The following is a 22946-nucleotide window of genomic DNA, read 5'->3' on the forward strand; positions in this document are numbered from 1 at the left end:
GACCTTCGCTAATATACATTTATGATGAAAGGAAGGATTGGCTTAAAACATAACTTTTATTCTATCACAGATAAAATAAATAACCACACAATGTTTCCAAAATCAAATGAATAAATAACAATAATCTCCAAACAAAAATAATAATACTGCCACAATAAATGATCCCACCGATATAGTTGTGGAAAGTCCTGACTCCAGGACCCTGTCACCATTGGTCAGATAAATATTGCGTGCAGTCGCATCACAACTGTATGGTAGATATGGTACCCAAATGCCCAATCGTGCCAGCCAGGCACATCGCCTACTGAGGGTATAGGTATCGGCAATTCTTAATTGTACCGTTCTCCAACAGGAAAGACAAGAACGTCACAAGCCCATACCAATGATTATAGGTCTGTAACCGTCACGCTCACGTCTGCATATACAAATACCTAGCCCACTAAGTATTTGTATATGCAGACGTGACGTGAGCATTGGTATCGGCTTGTGACGTTCTTGTCTTTCCTGGTGGAGAACGGTACAATTAAGAATTGCCGGTACCTATACCCTCAGTAGGCGATGTGCCTGGCTGGTACGGCTAGGTATTTATATATGCAGACGTGACGTGAGCGTGACAGTTACAGACCTATAATCATTGGTATGGGCTTGTGACATTCTTGTCTTTCCTGGTGGAGAACGGTACAATTAAGAATTGCCGGTATCTATACCCTCAGTAGGCAATGTGGCTGGCTTGTACGATTGGGCATTTGGGTACCATATCTACCATACAGTTGTGATGCGACTGCACACAATATTTATCTGACCAATGGTGACAGGGTCCTGGAGTCTGGACTTCCCACAAATATATCGGTAGGATCATTTATTGTGGCAGTATTATTTTTGTTTTGAGATTATTTATTCATTTGATTTGGGAAACGTTGTGTGGATATATATTTATTTTATCTGTAAGGGTACAAACACACCGTATACGCAGCGTATTTTCTGCTGCGATACGCAGCAGATTAGATCTAAATAACTGAACACGGCATCAAATCTGCACCTGTAGATCTGCTGCGTATAAGGAGTGTGTGTTTGTGCCCTAATAGAATAAAAGTTATGTTTTAAGCTAATCCTTCCTTTCATCATACATGCTTGATATTCCCATGGAGCAGGTGGCTTTTTTTTCTCCTGCTTAAAAATAAAAATTAATAAATATGAATATTTTTGTGTGTGTGTGTGTGTGTGTGGCTTTAATTGTGTCATTAAAAAAAAAAGCAAATCATGGAATGTCATGGGAGTCACACAAAATTACATTTACCAAAATCATTATCTGAAAAGTTTTGATAGATCTGGATAATGCAAATCTATATGAAGTCTTAATAGATTATTCTGTCAACATTAGGGTCTGTTCATATTGCAGTATGGTTAGCTATCCTATGCAAAAGGTCCACCTTCCAAAAAGGTCTACATTTTAAGAATATTAAGAAATTTTCTGTAACTAAAGTGACTGTGTAACACCTGTGCTTAACAATCCAGCATAATTCCACTGCAGGTTCAGAACAGTGGTTGAGTTTCCAGTTATCACACTACTATAGAAAACAAGAACAACTACAAATGTGAGATAAAGAAGCCAAATACGGGTTGTGTGCGCTTAATTTATATTTCATATCAGTTTAATAAATCCACTCTGTATCCTCTGTGCAGGTTGTGACACAAGGCTCTCCAGTTAAATAGAACATTTATACCAGTCAAGAAATTTTTATAAATTAAACACAACAATCTTTGAGAAGTTTCATACATGAACAGTTTTGTAACCAACCACCTATAAAACCTGCAGAAATAAAATACCAAAAATACATATAGTTTACATTCTGTTAACAAGGCTATAATATTCCAACACATAATATCACACCAGAACTTTGGTCACAGTTATCAGGGTTATAGCTTTAAATATATGATCACAATAACAGCTACATTCAGACTTCTAATACAGTCAGATTATAGAAGGTGAACTGAATGGAAGCAAAAGGATATGGGTTACCAAAATGAAAGATCATGGTTAACAAACTGCTACATGTGCTCAATGGTTATTCAATTGGATTTTTGCTACAAGGGAAAAGGAAAGGTGTGTATGCGCCTATACATTGTTGTTTATGTTGAACAAGTAAGAATTCTTTTTTTTCCAAACTTCTATTAGAAAGAATGGGGCATAGGTGACCTGTGCAAGTATTAAAGCATGGGTCTCCAAACTGCAGCCCTCCAGCTTTTGTAAAACTACAACTCCCATCATGGACAGCTAAAGCTTTGGATTTGGCTGTCCAGGTATGATGGGAAATGTAGTTTTGCAACAGCTGGAGGGCTGCAGTTTGGAGACCCATGTATTAAGGTGTCAGCTAAAATTCATGGTCTCAACTGCTAAAACTGTTAGATAGCTGTTAGGTTAAGAAGACACAGGGGGAGATTTAGCCAACTGGTGTAAAGTAGAATTGTCTTAGTTGCCCCTAGCAACCAATCAGATTTCATTCCTCACAGGTTCTTTGAAAAATGAAAGGTGGAATCTGATTGGTTGCTAGGGGCAACTGAGCCAATTCTACTTGACACCAATTTGATAAATCTCCCTCATCCAGAATGTAGAAAAATGGATTTATTCTCTGGTCTATAAAGACTTCCCCAAGTACTGAAGACTGTAATACCTCCTTGAAGTTTGGCTGACTATCAATCAAGCACGGTCAGGGATTGGAGAGGGTGCGAGAGAGAGTTACAGCCCTCAGCGTCTTGGGGACACTTGTTAATATTTAAATAAAAATGCAGAGGCACAAACGGATATATGAAAGATACCGTTTGTCTATCTAATAGTGTCAGCAGTTTGATATGAGAGTCGCAGCTATCACATTCCCTTTAAGGTTTTAGGACTTGTTTATCCTCTCTAGTGGTTAGGCTTTGGTAGTAGACGCCCCATTGTTTCTTAGAGTAATGTCCTTTTGTCAATTTACATATCCCATTGGCTATGCACAGCATCATGTAAATAAAATGGTGCTATAACCTTTTGGAATAAGGAGACTACTGTTTTCAACCAAAAGGATATGTTCACACACTTTACTCTGCAGCTCAAAAAATCTTGTAATTATAAGCACAATAACCTCAAACCTTCAAGATTCCACCAAACACAGCATTAGGTATTGCCACTTTGTTAATAAAAAATAAAAAAACATATGAAACAGCGTTTGCCATTCTAAAATGGGTGTATTTTAGGTTCGATACAACTATTTTACACCTCAGAAAACAATAGAGGTAATATATAAGATTAGCATATCACACACTGGGCAAAAATGGGTCTGGCAATAAGTACAAATCCTTCCTTTAAATTTCACATTTCTTTTTCTGGCTCAGAATCTGCACAATAAACTGTAGTTTGCATTGCAATGGATACAATCCAGTATGAACCAACAGTTGGGGTACTGCACGTCTATGTGCCATTGGTCAGGATTCTTAAAAAAAAGTTGGTGCTTGTGTGAACAATGCAAAACAAAAATATAAAATCTTGACCATATGAGAGGCCCTGTCTTAGCAAAAGTATTATAAAAAGCGATTTATTTGACATAAGGTGCAAACAGAATTATTCTGTATGCACCTTATGTCAGATAAATGCCTTTGTATAATATTTTGCAGTTGGAATACTTTTGCTAAGGCAGCACCTCTCATATGGTCAGTACTTTTACTTATTTTTCATATCTGCCAAATCAGGCAGATATCCCCATGTGTAATAGAGCCAGCAATCAGATCACTGTCTCTCAGCATGTCACAAATTAAATCTTCCATTGGCTCTCCATATAATAAGAGATGCGCTGCCAACAGCTGATAAATGCAAACGGCTGTACATCGCTAGCAATGTTTGTGCAGCCTTGGTTGCGCAATTAAGCCATGTAAAAGGCTCAGTAAGTGAGCACTAATCTAGCAGATTGGTGCTCGCTTACAGCATGGGCTGGGCCGTGTAATATGACCGTTAAACAGTCTTCTTTATTGGTTGAAATTAGGGATGGTCCTAACCTGCCGAGGTTCGGGTTTATACAAACCTGAACTCTCGGCAATGATTCCCGCTGTCTGCCCGCTCCGTGCAGCGGGTGGATACAACCGGAGGACCGCCTGGAAAACTGGGATATAGCCATAGCCATAGGCTTTATCCCAGTTTTCCAGGCAGTCCTCCGGCTGTATCCACCCTCTCCACGGAGGTGGAAGACAGCGGGAATCATTGCCAACAGTTCAGGTTCGTACGAACCCGAACTTCGGCAGGTTCGGACCATCCCTAGTTGAGATCCATGCCTAAGGCCTTAAAAAGGAAAATAAAAAATAAAAAAATAAAAATCTACTGTTCTCTACTTGCATTCATGATGCATCACAAGAGGAGGAAAAAAAAAATTACAAACACTGTAAAGCTCTAGCATTCTTATTAAAACTATCATAAAAACTATCATAATAGGCTATGTGCCAAATATACCATAACAGGTGAATGGAAATGAAAACTATATACTGTTACTGTAGATGTATTACCATCTACATGAAGAATGTAATAAGTGGTTAAATTTTATCTAAATGAAGGATGTTCAAAGCATATTTCTATAGACTTCTCTATATGAGTTCCAAAATGCATGTATAAAATAAGCCTTCCAGAATCCTATGAAAGAGAGCACTCGTCTGTTTCTGCAACTCCTACTTTTAATGAAGTCACCATAAACAGAATGCGATGAAGTCATCCAAGACCACTTTATACACGGTCATATATGTTCCTTTTTGGATCAACTTCTACAATGGACAATGAAATGAGCAAATTAAACGTTATGATAACCATCTATATAAAAACACATTTAGGCTATAGTCCCACTTGGGGAACATATTGGGAGAAGGCGGTCGTCTCAAATAGGCGTCTGCTAATAAAGATCACCTTTCCTCCATATGTGGGGACATAGCCCTAAAGGTCATCTGTTTAATTTTCATAAGGTCTCATTCACACACGATTGGTGTTTCACTGCCCATATTTAGGCTGGGTTCACACTATGTATATTTGAGGCTGTATTTGGTCCTCATGTCAGGTCCTCATAGCAACCAAAACCAGGAGTGGATTGAAAACACAAAGTATCTGTTCACACAATGTTGAAATTGAGTGGAAGGCCGCCATATAACGGTAAATAACTTCCATTATTTCAATACAACAGCCGTTGTTTTAAAATAACAGCACATATTTGCCATTAAATGACGGCCATCCACTCAACTACAACATTTAGTATATTTGAGGCTGTATGTTTGAGGCTGTATAGCAACCAAAACAAGGAGTGGATTGAAAACACAGAAAGGATCTGTTCACATAATGTTGTAATTGAGTGGATGGCCGCCATATAATGGCAAATATTTGCTGTTATTTTAAAACAACGGCTGTTGTATTGAAATAATGGAAGTTATTTACCGTTATATGGCGGTCATCCACTCAATTTCAACATTGTGTGGACAGAGCCTTTCTGTATTTTCAATCCACTCCTGGTTTTGGTTGCTATGAGGACCTGACATGAGGACCAAATACAGCCTCAAATATACATAGTGTGAACCCAGCCTTAGGCTGGGTTCACACACAGTATATTTCAGGCAGTATTCACATAATGTTGTAATTGAGTGGATGTCCGTCATTTAATGGCAAATATTTGCTTTTATCTTAAAACAACGGCTGTTGTATTGAAATAATGGCAGTTATTTACCATTATATGACGGCCATCTACTCAATTTCAACACTGTGTGAACAAAGCCTTTCTGTGTTTTAATCCACTCCTTGTTTTGGTTGCTATGAGGACCTGACATGAGGACCAAATACTGCCTGAAATATACTGTGTGTGAACCCAGCCTTAAGCTGTAACACTGGGTGCAATCCCTTGCAACACTACCAAACTAAACTGACAAACTCCCAACTGGGAAGCTCCAAGTTTGGTACAATAAATGTTTGAATGATGCTTAAAGCAAATAGATCTAGAACATGCACAGAAGGTGAAAGAAAAAAAAAAGTGAAGTGAAATCTGATGAAAACAGGAGGCGGCATTGAGGTGTATGGAATTTATGACTTTACTTCACACCATTTCCACTTGGAAGCCCTCTAAATAAACAATTTCACATCTCTTTACAGAACTACTACTGCCCACCATAGCCGATTTATACATATAATTTGATCTTCATATAGATATACATCTTTTATATTTACATGTAAAAATAAAACTGGCACTCTGATACAATATAGAGGAATCATTTCACAGGGCAGCTACACACAAGCAGCGTAATTGACCATTTAACAGGTCCTAGAATCAAATATATTACCACATCTTTATCCTCTTTCTATACCTCTATTTAAAATATATTTTCAATAAAATGGGTTCGGAGATAGATCATCTTTGGTGAGTTACAAAATAACCAAGCAAGCCAGGTCACATATAGTTAGAACAACATTGTCATAGGGCAGCTCTAAGACACCATTGTGCTATGCGGTCCTAGATAACATTTATACTACAGATTAATTTAGCTTGTAAACGTCCCTTTTGTAGGGAGCCTGCCACATCCAATGTAGTCTATCAACACTACATAAACTAATACCACTGAGGCACTGCTAATGTTCTGCAACCCAACTGATCTAGGAGGGGCACATTCCAATTCACACAACAGGCTACATCCGCTTGATATAAGTGATGACAATGCAGAACTGTGAGACTATGGATTGCAATATCAGGAGCTCATTGTACTGTAAGACATTATCAAGCAAACTCATTAAACAATTTGAGCCAATTTTGTGGTGTAAAAATTAGCACATTATGGTGCATCTGAACTTCTTTTTGGCTTATGACACAGTAAGTGTAGTGATTATCCCAAGATTAGAGGTGATCCCCTATCCAGAAGACAGGAGGTAACTAGTAGATTGCTGAGGGACAACCACCAGTCAGAGGTCAAATGCTCTGAGTCAAGAGAGAAAAAAAAAAAACAGCACATATGCTCAGCCACCATTACACTAAGTAGTACATTTACTAAAATGCGGCCCTGGCGTTCCCCACAGAAAAGGGGCATATTCCCCCCTTCTCCATGGCGTACGCCAGCTGTATCCCCTGCTCGCCTTATGGGTGGGCGGGGGGTGCAGCAAAGCAGGGAGGAAGCATGGCCTCCTCCGGCTTCTGATTTATTAAGGTTTATACCTGAAAAAAAACTCTGAGCAGTTGTAGAAATTTGTGCAATGTGGGCACAGGATCCAACGGTGTGCGCCTCTTCGTAAATTCTTGCGGGAAAAAGGGGGCCAGTCTTGATAAAGGTCTATGTGAGGAGTTCAGATTTCAGTAACATTTAGAAGCACCATAGGGAACAAATGGTGCACTGGCACCATGTGCACTGCAACTCTTTTCATTCAGGGGAACCATAGTTCTTGAAAATTGGTAGGGATCCCAGTGGTTAGACCCCACTATGATCAGCTAGCTATCCCTATCCTGTGGGCAGAGGATAACTTTTCATCTTGGAGTAATTCTCTTAATAAATCTCCCATAATATGTACTTTTCTGGTAACACTGGTTTACAGTGGTTGGTGTAAAAGTTATGTAAACCAGCAAGGACACCAGTAACATATTTTCATTCAATCAATGTATAGAGATTAAAGGTGATGTAATAAGCATGAGGCATCCTTCCTTTTGCACATTACTACATACATTAATATACACACAGTATAATTCCTTAATTCTGGTATTAATGGTGTCCAAATGGTGCTCAATTATTTCAGATTCCTGGAGTAGGCTGGATTTATACAGGTATATTGAGTGTGGTCAATAAATAAGCCACAATATTATTGTGTACCACAGCCAGTTGCACACAACAATAATACAGCATCATTATAGGTTAAAAGTAATAGCTCCAATACCTTGCCCCGTAATCTTTTCTATGTATGAAAAGCTGTATAGCTGAAAAGCTGTACCTCACTTGTTCATCCGAACCCAAAACTCTTGGTATTTGATTACCCCCAAGGCCATAGGCTGTATCCATGTTTACCAAAACGCCCTAGGGTTGCATTTTAATTCCTTCAGGGACCAGTAATCAAATGCACAGAGTTTGGGTTCAGACAAGCCAAAACAATCTTGAGGTTCACTCATCTCTTAGCACTGTACAGCAATGTAAAGAGTAGTCTGCCTCTAGCTCTAGTCATTCTGTATGCAGAAGACGTGTCTCTGGCAACCTTCTGAACTATGGAGGTGCCTAGTGCCAACAAGCTACTTTATTGCAAAAACAGCACCACCCCTGTGCCCATGTTGTGTGTGGTATTACAATTCAGCTCTTTTCACTTCAATGGAACAGAGCTGCAAAACCGCACCGAGGAAAAGAGTGCTGCTGTTTCTGGAAGAAAGCGGACATGTTTTTAAGCCTGGATAACCCCTTATAATGTCATCAATTCCTACATATCGTCTGGTCGAAGTGTACATTGTCAATTTAACTAAACACTGCAGCCCTGCATATGAGTCAAATGTGGAATAGGCGAAGAATGCCTTTTTAAGGGACAATATTTTATGAAGAATTTTTTTTCATGTAAAAATCCAGTTTCTGCTTTCATATGCACTTTGTTTGCCAAGTAAACCAAAATTCACATAGGCATATACACAGCCTGAAAAAAAGAAATAAAATTATACTTCTATTTACCAAGTCGTCATGCACAGAGCCATGGCTAGAATACAGGTGTGTGCATGAGTCTTAATTTTCTATAGGCACTTAACGTCATATACAGAGTACACCAAACCAGAATCTTACTGTGTGTATATATGTAGGTATACAATAAGCACTTTTATAGTCTAAAAGAAAAAACGGTCTTTGCTCATAGCAACCAATGACAGCTCAGCTCCCATTTCTTAAAGGGGTGGTGCGGCGCTAAGAAATTATTCACAAAATAACACACATTACAAAGTTATACAACTTTGTAATGTATGCGAATGGCCCCCTTCCCGTGTTCCCGACACCCGCCTGTGTACCCGGAAGTGTAGTGCAGTATACATACCTGATCCGTGTTGACCGACCCAGTCTGTAATCTTGTCAAAGTCGTCATCTTCGGGAGGCCGGCCGACCCGCTCCTGCCGCCCCTCATGCCGGCCCCCCTGTGCTCAGCCGCGATTGGCTGAGCAGAGTTATGCTCAGCCAATCGCGGCTGAGCCCATTTATGACGCGGCAGAGGGGGGCCGGCATGAGGGACGGCAGGAGCGGGTCGGCCGGCCTCCCGAAGATGACGTCTTTGACAAGATTACAGACGGGGTCGGTCGACACGGATCAGGTATGTATACTGCACTACACTTCTAGGTACACGGGCGGGGGTTGGGAACACGGGAAGTGGGCCATTCACATACATAACATAGATTACAAAGTTGTATAACTTTGTAATGTGTGTTATTTTGTAAATAATGTCTTAGCGCCGCACTACCCTTTTAAGCTGTTTTGGTAAAATAAAAACACAGCTCTGACTGGTTGCTATCTTATACCACTAACATTTCGATTTTCTACTGGCACATATGTGCAAATAGGTCATTAACCATACATTGACTTCATGGTATGGTTAAGCACTAAACATGGAGTAAGACATGCTCACTTCTCTCCCTTTTAGTAGCACAAAAAGATAAAAGATAGTACTGTGAAACAAAAAAAATAAAAAAATTAACTAAAAAAAGAAAAAAAAAAAAATTCTAGCAGTACCATTCCAAAAGTGCAACAATACTCTCCCTAGGAAGAGGGTTGTAGATTTGGTAAGACAATCTGCTGCTTCCACTTTAGATCTTTAGGAAGCCGTCCAATAGCAACAAAAAAGGGCAGGCATGACGCACAGAAACGTAGGTGGAAGTAATAAGGATGAATCTAATAAAAGTTGTGGTATGGTGATCATTTCTTGCGCTCCTGAGTGCAGCGTGGACAGAACCTAAAGAAAAACCATATACAATTATTAAGTAAAAGGGTAGTACAGGTGGTGGTGGCAGTGGGTATATTAAAATGCAGCAGATCTGTTACAATCCCCGGAACTGGGATAGCAATAATCTATGCACAACCTTATCCACATGAATGGAATAGATTTTCAGTTACAGAAATGTGTTAAACAGATCTTGTAGAGATTAATACACAATGGGATAGTAAGGATAATGTTTATTGAGCAAGAGCCTGCTGGCAGCTTCCACCTTTTTCTATTGCATGACATGTGAGAAAACTAAGCTGTAAAGGCCTGTGAGCCCCATTATAGGGGTATTCCCCCCAAGAGCTAAAAAAATGAAATGCTCCCAAACCTAGCTGGTCTTACTCACCAAGTCCCCCTGAGTATTTTGAGCCGTCTCCTGTCTTTCTAGCGGCTTCTGTTCCTGAGTTACAAGTTTTTCTAAAAGCCGATCTATATCCAAGATAGGAAACTACATTTCCCATCATGCAATGCTTCTGCCTGATGATGGCGATGTAGCAGAGCTGAGACAATGAAGGAGATGATGACAGTGTAGCAGAGCTGCGTTGGCGGTGACGGCGTAGCAGAGCTGCGTTGGGGGGGCGGCGTAGCAGAGCTGAAGTGGCGGTGATGGCGTAGCAGAGCTGAGTTGGCGGTGACGGCGTAGCAGAGCTGAGTTGGCGGTGACGGCGTAGCAGAGCTGAGTTGGCGGTGACGGCGTAGCAGAGCTGAGTTGGCGGTGACGGCGTAGCAGAGCTGAGTTGGCAGGACGCGGCGATTGCGAGGGGCGGAGCTTGTGGCGGGTGATCTCGGGGGCGGGGGGACTTGCCGCGTGCGGGGGGGGGGGGGGGGTGTGAGTGCGGAGGCTATGCTGCGGGTGAGTGAGGGATGCCACAGGTGATGGGGGGGGGGGGCGGTTGGTTGTGGGGCGGGGAGCTGTGTGCTGCGGGTGAGTGCTGCTGGGAGGCTCTGGACACATGGGGTGAGCTCTGGGCTGGGGGTGACCAGGCGGCTGCTGTTAGAGAGGGAGACAGTCACAGCTGCACTGATCACTGTCTCCCTCTGTAACAGCAGCCACCCCATCAGTGTTCTCAGTCACTTCACTGTGCTGGGACTGAGGACACGTGATGCCGTCTCGGAGGGTGGGGGCCAGGAGCAGGGAGCGTGTCGGTGTGGACTGAGGTCTGATGATTCTCTGCAATCCGTGGGGGTGAATGCAGCTGGATAACAGCAAAACTGTGCAGAATCCATAATAACTTTATATTGGAAAGATGGAAAGCTACAGGTGGGCAGCGTATTAATGCAAAAATAATTTTGGGGGGAATACCCCTTTAAAGGCTAAAACAGAATAGCAGAGCTCTAAACATTCTGCATAGAGCTCAGAGTTCTCCAACCATAGGGCCTTTGGTTTGAATGACAAAAATGGATTCCAATTAAAAAAGAAACCACGTCAACATGTTGTGAGGTACCAGAAGCTTTAAAGTGTAACTCATTTAAATGTCAATTTGCAGATATCAATAAATATCAATAGTACAAGCGATTTTAAGAAACTCTTTAGGTTCTATTAAGCAAAAGATTCCTTCTGTACTCAGAAAGCTGTTATGGTCTATGGAGGGGGGGGGGGGGGGGAGGGCCATGGGTGATGAATGAGCATGGAGAGAAGAAAAGGCAGCCCTACACAGCACTTCATCCTGCAATCTTATCCTACCAAGTTCCCAGACCAGCACTGAGTAGTCTGACCTCTCTATCCAGCGTTTTGTCATCCCAGTCTTCAAGTTGCTGGGCTGTTTGTCTCCTCTTCCTGCTCACTTGGGAGTACAAAAAGAGGCCTTTTTGTCTAATAAAGCCTATTACAGAGTTGCTTAAAAATAGTTTGTACTATTGATTTCTGAAAAAAATATTTTAAATTGTCTTAATGGGTTTCCCCACTTTCCTCCCAACTTCTAGACCCCACCGGAGATCTCTAGAACAGCACCCTGACTACTTTTGTTTTGAATGAAGTTGTGACTCAGTGCTCTTTCAGCAACAAGCATGTTTTACTTACCATTTTCCTTTTGGTTTAGTGGTGAGATCTACACAGGCAAAATGGAACCATTCAATTGGACACTAAAAAAACAAATGAATTTGTGAGATTACTGCCCAAATTTTACAGACACTTTCTCTTCACAATGTAATATAAATTATTATTTGCAACTGTGGGAACATAGCTTAATTTAAAAGCCATACACAAGTGATTTTTGCTAAACGTAAAAGATTACTACCACTTATAGCCAAACATTGTATTAGACACTGATCAAATATTTGTTAAAAGGGAATCTGTCACTAGGTTTATGGTGCCTTATATGATGGCAGCATAAACTAGTGACAGAAATGCTAAACAGAACAATGTTACTTACATCATTCTGTTCAGCTGCTCCCCTTATAAACAAGAAACTAGGATTTGTGCAGCCCCTCCTTCCACCCTTCAGCTGCTGATCAACAGCTGTCTGCCTGTACACAGCATGGATAAACAACTGCCAAACAGCAAATGGTGGGCAGAGTCTGCTGCTGCTTATGAATATCCAGAACTACTGAGCTCACGCACATAATGGAGAAGACTATTGCCCACGTTTGGCTGGGTTCACACTGTTTTTGCAGTCTTTGTAATGGATCCGATTTTAGATGGTTACTTTTAAAAACACAGAAAAATTTATTTTTTAGTGTACGCTAATAAAAACAATATGGATTAGTTTCAATCCATTTTTTTCAATAAGAAAAGACAATAGAAAAATGCATCCAAAACAGATGCACACAATTGCACCCATTTTTATTTTCCATAAACCGGATACGTTAAACAGACTGTAAAATTGCAGCATGAACCCAGCCTTATTCAGTAAGATATTTCCGAATAAGCTGCATCAAAGGTGATACATCATTTTGTTTAACCTCTCTGTCACTAGTCTATGCTACCCTTAAATATGACAGTATAAACCTACTAATACTAATAACATACTAATTGAGTCTCTTTTAGAACACAATCTGATGTACCAAAATTGTGTAGTCACTGCTGGATTAAGTAGTGGGTTGTGCCAAATAAAAAGGTGTACCCCAATAACAGACCCAGACCTACACTTAGATCAGGGTATAAATTAACTGACTGTCATTATTGTTTTATTTTTGCATTATCATCCAGATCAGGAACATTCACACCCCAGCCAGTAATGACACATGTAATGTATGGTTACGTTTTGCAGTGTAGGCAAAAACAATAAAACACTACTGCACTTTATCTACTAGAAATAGTATAATAATATGTAAAAGCCTTACATCTGGATTATCACAGCCAATCATTTCCCCATAGGACACCTGGTGACACAGGCAGTATGTGGGTTCATTAGGGTCTACAGGCATATCCAAGACATCTGAAGGATGCACAGATAGGACAGCATCTGAAAAAACTGGCCTGTTGGATAAAACATAACAGTTAAGTCACAATGTCCATAAAGAAGATGTTATGTAACAGTCACAAGAGCACTGTAATGAACACTCCTGCAGAGCACACTTCAGTTTACCAGATAGAGCAGTGTGTCCTACATTTCATAACAATGGCTTACCCTCCTTTTAACTTCTTTTTCTTTACAGTATCTTCTTCTGATACGCGGCGGCCTCTAGATCCACGCTTATCCTTCTGACCACGATTCTCTGTCAAACAGGAAAAATATATATCATATACTGAAAAATAATTGTAATAAATGTAGATGCTGTTATTTATGCACATAAGCTACCAGTCACAGCTAACAGAAATGGAAGACTCACTTTTTATACCACGTCCAGATGGACTGTCAAACTCTGTGCCTTCTAACTTTTCCTTGAGGTCAGCTTCAAATCGTGCTAAATCAGCATCTAGGCGTCTGATGTGCTTATCCACCTTTAATGCCAAAACACATGCATTGCTTTTTAATTCCAGGGCTACATATATCATTGACCTGCATACGGCATATGTACACACTGATGTTTGCAAGAAACCACCTGAATTTTCATAGCCCTATGAAGGCCAGCTTTGGCATATCAACTCTACACACGTAATTGATTCTGTCACATTAGCACTTACACCCTCAGGATTGACTTCCATAAAACTAAAGAAACTTTTCCCTTCTCTTACCATTTCATAAGTCTGCATGGCTAACTGCACTTTGTCATCACTGTATTCCTTGCACTTGCTGTAGGCATTCTGGATAAGCTGTAGATGCTGTACTCTCTGTTCTGGGGTCATGTCCCGAACCTTGGCAATATAGTCACTGGCCAATGTATCAATCTCTTTCTTTTTATCTGTAAATATGTTAAACAAAAAAAAAACTAAATAGAACATAATATAGATGGATCTACATGCCTCTATTGGGGGGGGGGGGGGAAACGTCACCTGCCCATCATGACTAAGTAAATTATAGTAAGATTCATCAGTGCAGCAGTTTATGTTTTTGCAAGGATTAAAGAAGCACTCCACAATTTTGTTTTGTGCATATATACTGTGGCATAGGCCATTACAGAATGCAGAGGCTCTTGTGTAAACCTGTTTTAGCCGATGAGCCATTTACTGGTTGTCTCTTAATTATTATTTATTTTCCCCTCTGACATGGCTCTCCGAATAAAACCTAAATTTCTCATGATGCCTCTAACTTTGCAGCGACAGAGGAGGCAGAGTATCTTCACTGCACTTGCTGCGAGTCCTCTCTATGTGCAGAAAGTGAGATATCAGTGACAGAGCTTTACAGAAAAATGCTCAATTAAGTAATGGAGTAGTGATTGATTCCCTATAATGTACATTGCTATAGAGTGTACCTATTATTTCTTGCAACAAAGTTCACAAATGTCAAATAGAGAAAAATTAGCAAGCTCTATTGTGCCTATGTGACCTGAAAAATTAAGTCACTAGGTTTAGACTGACCTATCTGGCAGCAACATGTAAGTCTTATAATGCAGCCATTACTATTAAAACCAAATAGGTATGTTTGCTTGCTCAGTAATTCCTGACATTCACAACGACTCCCCTCCTCTCCCAATGGTGGACAGCTTTATTGGCTATACTGTGTATAGCCACTATTGCTTACTAGTGTATGCCATTGTCAGACAGGCCAACATTACCCTAGAGAAACATGCCCTTAAAGCCTAACACGGAGTGCATGAAAAATAAAGCTTTGAAGTATACACAGAATCCAAGGTGACAATACACCTATAACGTAACATGGAGAACAAACCTTCTGTCCTCTGATCCAGGTCACTCATAAGCTGGAAGTTCCTTTGGAGTTCGCATGGTAAATTTTCTATACCTGAAAAGGAAAAAAAATACTCAGATTTTGTTTTCAATATCACATATATATTATACAAACACACACATATTGAAAATATACAGAAATATAAAATAAAATGTGCCTTATGGACATTGAGAATTTAGAAGAAGTGAGAAAAAAAAATGTCTTATTTCTGAGTGTCAGTCAATATGGTATTCCCAACCTGGTCAAAGATGGCTTCCTGGCCAGAGTGGCTAATAAGCGGAAAACTTCCGTACTAGTGACTACATTTGGTTAATTTTCCAAGGATACACAAGGCTTGTAAATGCTTGAAAAGTAACCTGATAGTAGCCACGAATGGTGCAATTACACAGGGAGGAGAAATCTCAGTCTTTACTTTATGATCTGTTCCTTGAATATAGTCTGTTCCTGGCTTTGGTTTCAAAAATCTGTCAGATAAATCTCTCTGTGTAAACACACCATAACTGACTACATTAGGGTCATTAAATTTATTGGACCTATGCCAATCCAAGCATGGAAACATTGGCACCACCCCATAGTCAACAGACATGCACTCTCTGGTAACTGGCTGGGGGCCTGGAGGTCAGTCCCCAAGCATATCTTATGGTATATACTGTGGGACACTCCCTTTAGCCACCTAGATGCTGTGGTAATGGCATCTCGGGCACCTAGGTGGTTAGATGCCATGTGCCTGGCACTTCGGGCATCTACAGATATTATATTAGTGGGTCCTATCACCCAGTCCTAAATAGAGACAAAAGGGGAACTTTACCAAGAGGTCTTATAGAAGGATTCTCTTTATCACTCAAAACAACCAGTTACAGCTCACCTTTTATTTGTCATACTGCTCTAGTAACATGAAAGCAGAGTTGTGATTGGTTACTATGTGCAAGAAAGACAATCTTACTATAAGACAAAGCAATAAATCTCTCCCAAGTATCCTGAGACACGGTAGCAGCCACAGGCTGTCACCAAGGTATACACTTATATAACCAGCTGTTTACATTGCACAGTTTTCCTATTTTGATGTGGCAGACGATATAAGGAGCAACAAAAATTGCTCTTTTTTCAATTAAGTTTTCCTTGTTCAAACCCGTTACGTAACTCGTACGTCATCACGTACAACTGTGCATGTGCAAAGAGCGCGCCCGCAAAGTGGTGACGCAGTTTTAATAACACGCTCGGTAGAATCCTATTCTAACCTCCCCCGTGACACGCAATAACACCTCCGTCTACCCCGCTCGTTCAGCCCTCCCGCGCCCGCACTCACTGTCCAGGTAGTGTTCGAGGTACATCGCAGTTGCCATGTTCGCAAAGTGCGAGCGTTTCCTTCCTCAGATCTTCAATCCCGCTCAGCGCCTCGCTGGATTATTCATGAGCAGTGCGTTTCCGGCGCGGCGGGTTGGATGTCTGCTTGATTAATATTCATTAGGCAGGACAGCCCGCGGTCTATGCAAGGCGGCGGGGTTTCTGCCTTTTGGCTCCGCCTACAGTGTGAGCCGCTCTCCTTGGTGATTGGTCCGTTGCCTGAGCCGTGCGCTTTTCCTATTGGTGGAAATCTTATCGCGCTCTGGGGTTATCTCGTGTGGTAAAGCTAGAGCTGTGGTAGCGGAGCAGTGTACGCCGCCGGATCATTGGAGCGCGCCTTTTACGGAGGGCTGTGATTGGCTGCGGCTGGGCGCGCTAGTTTTGATTTATGTTTCCCGCGGTCTCATAGGGCTGTGGCTGAAGATGGCCGGACGTCGGGGCGCTCTGATAGTGCTGGAAGGTGCAGACAGGGCTGGTAAGAGCACCCAGGCCCGGAGACTGGTGGACGCGCTGAAAGACAAAGGTTACCAGGCGGAGGCCATGCGCTTTCCAGGTGAGAGCGAGAGAGTCTTGGTCAGGTTCTTAAAGGGGTTATCCAGCACTACAAAAACATGGCCACTTTTCCCCCTACTGTTGTCTGCAGTTCAGGTGCAGTTTGCAATTAAGCTCCATTTACTTCAGTGGAACAGAGGGGGGAAATGGCCATGTTTTTGTAGCGCTGGATAACCCCTTTAAAGGGGGCTTCTGATACATGCCCTTTAAGGAAGGGGTTGCACTGTTTTTTTTGCTACCCTTTCATGGTTTTCTGTTTGCAATAGATTACGTAACTCCATACCATGGGACCATCTTGCTAATAACTGGTCAGTGGGGGTCTGAGCCCTCCAGCCGCTGTGTCCTCTTAAAGGAAAACAGGCCTGGAAGCAGACAGCGCCATGCGTTATATAGTGGCCAGGCTGGGTTACTGCAGCTGAGCTAAACTACACAATGTACAAAGATGTCTGCTGCCAGCTCTGAATGCAGGGGCCGCAGCTCTGGCAAACAGCTGGTGGTGGTAGCCTATCCTGAATTTAAAGCGTGGCTAGGTGAACACTACTACTATATCGGGGGGCAGCTCAATATAAATAGTCACAATTACTAGTAAATAGTAATGATGAGAATAAATGAACAAAGATCCATGCATCTCACATCACCTGACCTGTAAATAACTCGGATACTGCTTGTGGAATGGTAACAACTCCAAACTCTAATCCATGAACAATACCACTGCCCTCACTAGCATATTAAAATAAATTAATACCTGGGTGACTGTAGCGAGGCTATCAGGTGGTCTGCAGCGGAGTGTTGGGAGTAGTGGGGATCTTGCATCACTGTCCATATCTGGAGACTCCTCAGATTTCAGCAGGGGGTCCGGGAGCAGACAGTGCTGATATTCTGCAGCTCTCCTTCCCTCAAGGGGCCGGGGAATTCTACAGCACAATGTCCTTGAATACACATGACACCCAAGAGCAAGGCAATGGACATGGAGGAGGAGGCGGCGGCTTTGGCAGTAAAGAGAAGACTTGTGCATCAGGAATAACAAGCTCTTGGACCAGTTAAAACAGGCAAAGCAGCCTGAGTTCTTGGACATAGGATCAGAATACATTGCATTTACCTTGCTTTGCAGGTATGAAATGCAACCTGCAGAACAGTAAGGTCTCATTCTCACATCTATCACAAATGCGGCTCAAAATCAGTAGTTTTGGCCAAATTGTTGACAGCAAATGTGGGAACGTAACCTAAAGAAGCAGACAAATCAAAGAGGATGAACACTGCTAGGGACAGGAAGGAAGGAGAGACCTGACCTATACAGTCTATGCTTGTGAATTGTCTTCTTTAGAGAGGGGGCTGTATGGGTGATGTATCCTGTGGAAAACATGGCTGTCTAACAGGGGTAAGGGTCCTGTTTAGCTGAGCAATTTTCGACAGTCCGTGACTGCATCACGCTGATTGGCACTTCTTTGCAGTGCCTTTACAAGGCACCATTAATCGTGCCTCTAGGCCACACAAATGATATCTGCATAGTTTGTATGGCCATTTAAATATGCTGATATCATCCACACAATTTTACACAGGGAGATTCATAGGCTGTAGCGCCGCACAAAAGATGCGTTTTCCAGCTTATCAGCTGACTTGTCACTTTTACAAAAGCCGATTATCGACCAAATGAGTGTTTATAGAAAAACTCATTTTGATCTTCCCATGTAAAGGGGCCTTTAAAGTGGAACTCCAGTGGGAAAAAAGTCTTTAAAAACATGGGAATACCTTTAATTTACTTCTATTTAAAAAAATCTTAAGCCTTCCAATACTTATCAGCTGCTGTATTTCCTGCAGGAAGTGGTGTGTTCTTTGCAGTCTGACCCGGTGCTCTTTGCTGTCACCTCTTTCCCTAACAGGAACTGTCCAGTGCAGTAAAAAATCCCCATAAAAAACCTTTCCTGCTTTGGACAGGGGTGGCAGCAGAGAGCATCAGGTCAGACCGTAAAGAATACACCACTTCCTGCAGGGCATACAGTATCTGATAAGTACTGAAAGAATTGAGATTTTTAAATAGAAGTAAATTAAGAATCTGTAACTTTTCTGACTCCAATTGATTTGAAAAAAAGAGTTTTGCTGGAGCTCCCCTTTTAATGTCTGAATTTTTTTTTTGACAAATGGCCTTCAGAGGGTCTAAACATGTGACCAGGTAACGTAAGTGTCTCTCGGGATGGCGAGATGTAACTGCACTATGGGCGGTGCAGCAGTTTAGGGAACAGTATGGTGCTCATTGCCTGTTTCCTTGGCATCTGTGTGGTGTCGCTATTGGTTACACCCTTCTTAAAAGCCTGTACTTTGAGTGTAAGTGGTGATGTAGTACCAGAGTTTCGCCACAAGATGTCGTTACTGCAAGTGTTCATGCTCAGTTATTGCACAGCTGTAGTACTAAAGGGGTTATTTTATTGTATGTCACATGGATCTGTACGCCAATGAGAGTACTTTCTTCTTCTTCTTCTATCCTATAATCTCTTTACTTCACACATACGCTCTTTTAACCCATTCTCAGCACACCTTACAGGGGCTGTAGGAAGGAAGTCACATGGGTAGAGCAACTGTAGTGTCTTTTGCCGCTAGACTCTGTAGAGAAAGGACACAAGCCAGAACGCTCTCTACAGCCTCAAGAAGGCTTGAGAAAGGCACTGATAGACTAGAGTTCCGAAACTTGTCGCTATTTTAAATAAATTTGCTTTGGCATTTTGTACCATTATCTGGTCCGGGAGTCATATCCATTGGCAGACAGTAACATGAAGGCTTACCACTGACTACCCTATCTGTTTATATATATCTGCGCTACACTACTTGGAGGATCTTGTGTGGTTCTAAAGTCCTCTAAGGGCCCTACTGTTTTGGTATATCTCTCAGCACGCAACTCGGTCAGCACAACTGTACCACTCTATACTCTCACTACAGATCTGGATCCTAAAGTATCAAGAAAGAAAAAAGAAAAGTACTGAATCAGCACACCCGAAATAATGTATAAAAAATGTTTATTAGAGTACAGACACAAAACATAAAAACACTTAAAGGGGTAGTGCGGCGGTAAAGAATTACTCACAGAATAACACGCGTTACAAAGTTATACAACTTTGTAATGTATGTTATGTCTGTGAATGGCCTCCTTCCCCGTGTCCCACCACCCCCACTCGTGTACCCGGAAGTGTGGTGCGCTATACATACCTGTCACGTGCCGACTCGTCTCCGATCTTCAGTCTGCAATGTCGTCTTCGGGCAGCCGGGCCGAATCCCCCCGTCCGTCCTGAGTGCCGGACGCCCTCTTCAGCGTCATCAGATGCTCAGCCGCGATTGGCTGAGCACAGTTATGCTCAGCCAATCGCGGCTGAGCAGCCGATGACGCGGCAGAGGGCGGCCGGCACTCAGGACGGACGGAGGGATTCGACCGAAGACGACATCGCTGACTGAAGATCGGAGACTAGTCGGCATGTGACAGGTATGTATAGCCCACCACACTTCCGGATACACGGGTGGGGGTGGTGGGACACGGGGAAGGGGGCCATTCACAGACATAACATACATTACAAAGTTGTATAACTTTGTAATGTGTGTTATTCTGTGAATAATTGTTTACTGCCGCACTACCCCTTTAAAAACATATAAACATAGTGCACGCCACAATAAGCTGCACTAGAACCACTGTCCACAAGATGGCAGTAGTAGACTGCCTGAATCCCATAAATAAGGGAAAAAAATATAACTACTGTATGTAGAGGCAAAGTGCAGGTAGTGCAAAATAATGTCAAAAGTGCATAATAAACTGCCACTTCCCTCTACAGACCAAAAAAAAAGGCCCAAGTACAAAATATGCAATAGTCATAAAGACTAGTCTATACAACCTGTACCGCGGCCAATATGAGATGGACAGATGGAGGAAAACCGCCCAACGTGTTGCGTCGCACAGTGCGACTTCGTCAGGGACATCAATCTAATGCTCTGTACTGTCTTATATACCTGTATATCAGCTTGCAATAATGCCGCCAATCTACCGCTCCGCGCGGACCGTAAGTGCCCTCTGAACTATGATGACGTATCGCGCATGCGCACTAGGACATTTGTCCGTAGTTTTATAATAAAAGAAATGTGCTATACATACATGGATCCATAATCAAAGAGCTACTATGCGGCTGTATTTGTATCAGTCTTATAATACTATAATATAGATCCATGTTGTGCGTACGCGCGCCGAATGGGGCTATTGATAAAAAGCCGCTAATGCCATCCAAGATGCCGCGCATGCGCATAATAAGCCTAGCGGACAGATAGGGAGATATGCCTAAGGTAAAGGATCTAGATGCGCGGCAGCTTTTTATCAATAGCCCCATTCGGCGCGCGTACGCACAACATGGATCTATATTATAGTATTATAAGACTGATACAAATACAGCCGCATAGTATCTCTTTGATTATGGATCCATGTATGTATAGTAGTGATGTCACGATACCAGAATTTTGAGTTCGATACCGATACTAACATTTTTATTTCGAAACTCAATACCAGTTCGATACTTACTAAAATATTTAAAAAAAACACAACAATAGAAATATAATACTCCCTAGACAGCGAATATGATAAACCTGAAATGTTTTCTATACTCTTCAGGCCTGCACTATTACAGAGGTACCAATTTATGGAGCTTTTTTAAATGTTATTACGTTAAAAGTAAAGGTTTGCATTTTTTACATAACTGTGTACAGAGTACAGCGATCACTCAGACAACTCCACTATACACTGCTCACTCGGCTCTGCTATACACATACTTATGCTGATGTCGGCACCTCACAGCCCCTGCACCTCCCCCACCTGCCAGCCGGCTGCATCCTCACATGTGTCCTCTCTCTCGGACCTCCCGCTCTCCAGCCTTCTCATTCTTCCTCCTCTCTCCCTCTCCGTCCTCTCCAGCCGCGGAGACCTCCGTGCAGCTCCGGCTCCTCTGCATAAATCATTTCAGCGGGGGTCTGCTACACACAGTAGCCGACCCCTGCTGCATATGGAGCGGGCTTAGGAGGAGTCAGGTGCCGCTATCAGTGTGACAGCGGCATCTACACAGTTACATAGCCGGCACTAGCGATCGCAAAGTGTCGGCTATTTAAAATTGGCGCCGCCGGGAGCGGAAGGAGTGAGAACAGAGGAGGAGACTGCAGGGGCAGTGAGAGGCACATAGAGAACACGGCCGGCGCTCAGCTAGCCGCCGGCGGTGTTCTCTGCGTTATACTTTGTTAAGTTGCCTAATAGTGCAGCTTTAACATAAAGTATCGATACCATGAAATCCTGGTACCGAACCGTTTTTTAGCCCGAAATATCGATAGTAGTATCGATATTTCGGTGCATCGTGCATCCCTAATGTATAGCACATTTCTTTTATTATAAAACTACGGACAAATGTCCTAGTGCGCATGCGCGATACGTCATCATAGTTCAGAGGGCACTTCCGGTCCGCGTGGAGCGATAGATTGGCGGCATCAGGTGACTCTTATTGCAAGCTGATATACAGGTATATAAGACAGTACAGAGCATTAGATTGTTGTCCCTGACTAAGTCGCACCGTGCGACGCAACGCGTTGGGCGGTTTTCCTCCATCTGTCCATCTCATATTGGCCGCGGTACAGGTTGTATAGACTAGTCTTTATGACTATTGCATATTTTGTACTTGGGCCTTTTTTTTTGGTCTGTAGAGGGAAGTGGAAGTTTATTATGCACTTTTGACACATTATTTTGCACTACCTGCACTTTGCCTCTACATACAGTAGTTATCATATTGTTTTTCCTTATTTATGGGATTCAGGCAGTCTACTACTGCCATCTTGTGGACAGTGGTTCTAGTGCA

General features: G+C 42.1%; 2 protein-coding genes across 4 annotated transcripts in view; one reads left to right on the plus strand and one right to left on the minus strand.

Moving 5' to 3' along the window:
• Nucleotides 1-9850: 9850 nt before the first annotated feature.
• On the minus strand, nucleotides 9851-16750 carry ING5 (inhibitor of growth family member 5). 2 transcript variants are annotated; one of them, XM_069975313.1, is made up of 8 exons: nucleotides 16496-16750; nucleotides 15172-15243; nucleotides 14079-14245; nucleotides 13733-13844; nucleotides 13531-13618; nucleotides 13244-13379; nucleotides 11982-12043; nucleotides 9851-9931 (listed from the first exon to the last, which is right to left on the minus strand). In XM_069975313.1, the coding sequence occupies exons 1-8, from the start codon at nucleotides 16530-16532 to the stop codon at nucleotides 9895-9897; spliced, it is 711 nt and encodes a 236-aa protein (XP_069831414.1). In that variant the 5' UTR covers nucleotides 16533-16750; the 3' UTR covers nucleotides 9851-9894. The 2 variants fall into 2 exon arrangements, with proteins under 2 accessions (XP_069831414.1, XP_069831416.1); XM_069975315.1 differs by lacking the exon at nucleotides 16496-16750 and adding an exon at nucleotides 16230-16308.
• DTYMK (deoxythymidylate kinase) overlaps nucleotides 16373-22946 on the plus strand; it is a 46678-nt gene continuing 40104 nt past the window's right edge. Inside the window, exons 1-2 of one of the 2 annotated variants that reach the window (XM_069975317.1) lie at nucleotides 16373-16383; nucleotides 16943-17086. In XM_069975317.1, coding sequence (XP_069831418.1) covers nucleotides 16957-17086 — 130 coding nt within the window. In that variant the 5' untranslated portion in view covers nucleotides 16373-16383; nucleotides 16943-16956. The other variant, XM_069975316.1, reaches the window with a different exon arrangement.

The sequence above is a fragment of the Dendropsophus ebraccatus genome, chromosome 6 (genome assembly GCF_027789765.1).
Source record: "Dendropsophus ebraccatus isolate aDenEbr1 chromosome 6, aDenEbr1.pat, whole genome shotgun sequence".
Taxonomy (NCBI): Eukaryota; Metazoa; Chordata; class Amphibia; order Anura; family Hylidae; genus Dendropsophus; species Dendropsophus ebraccatus.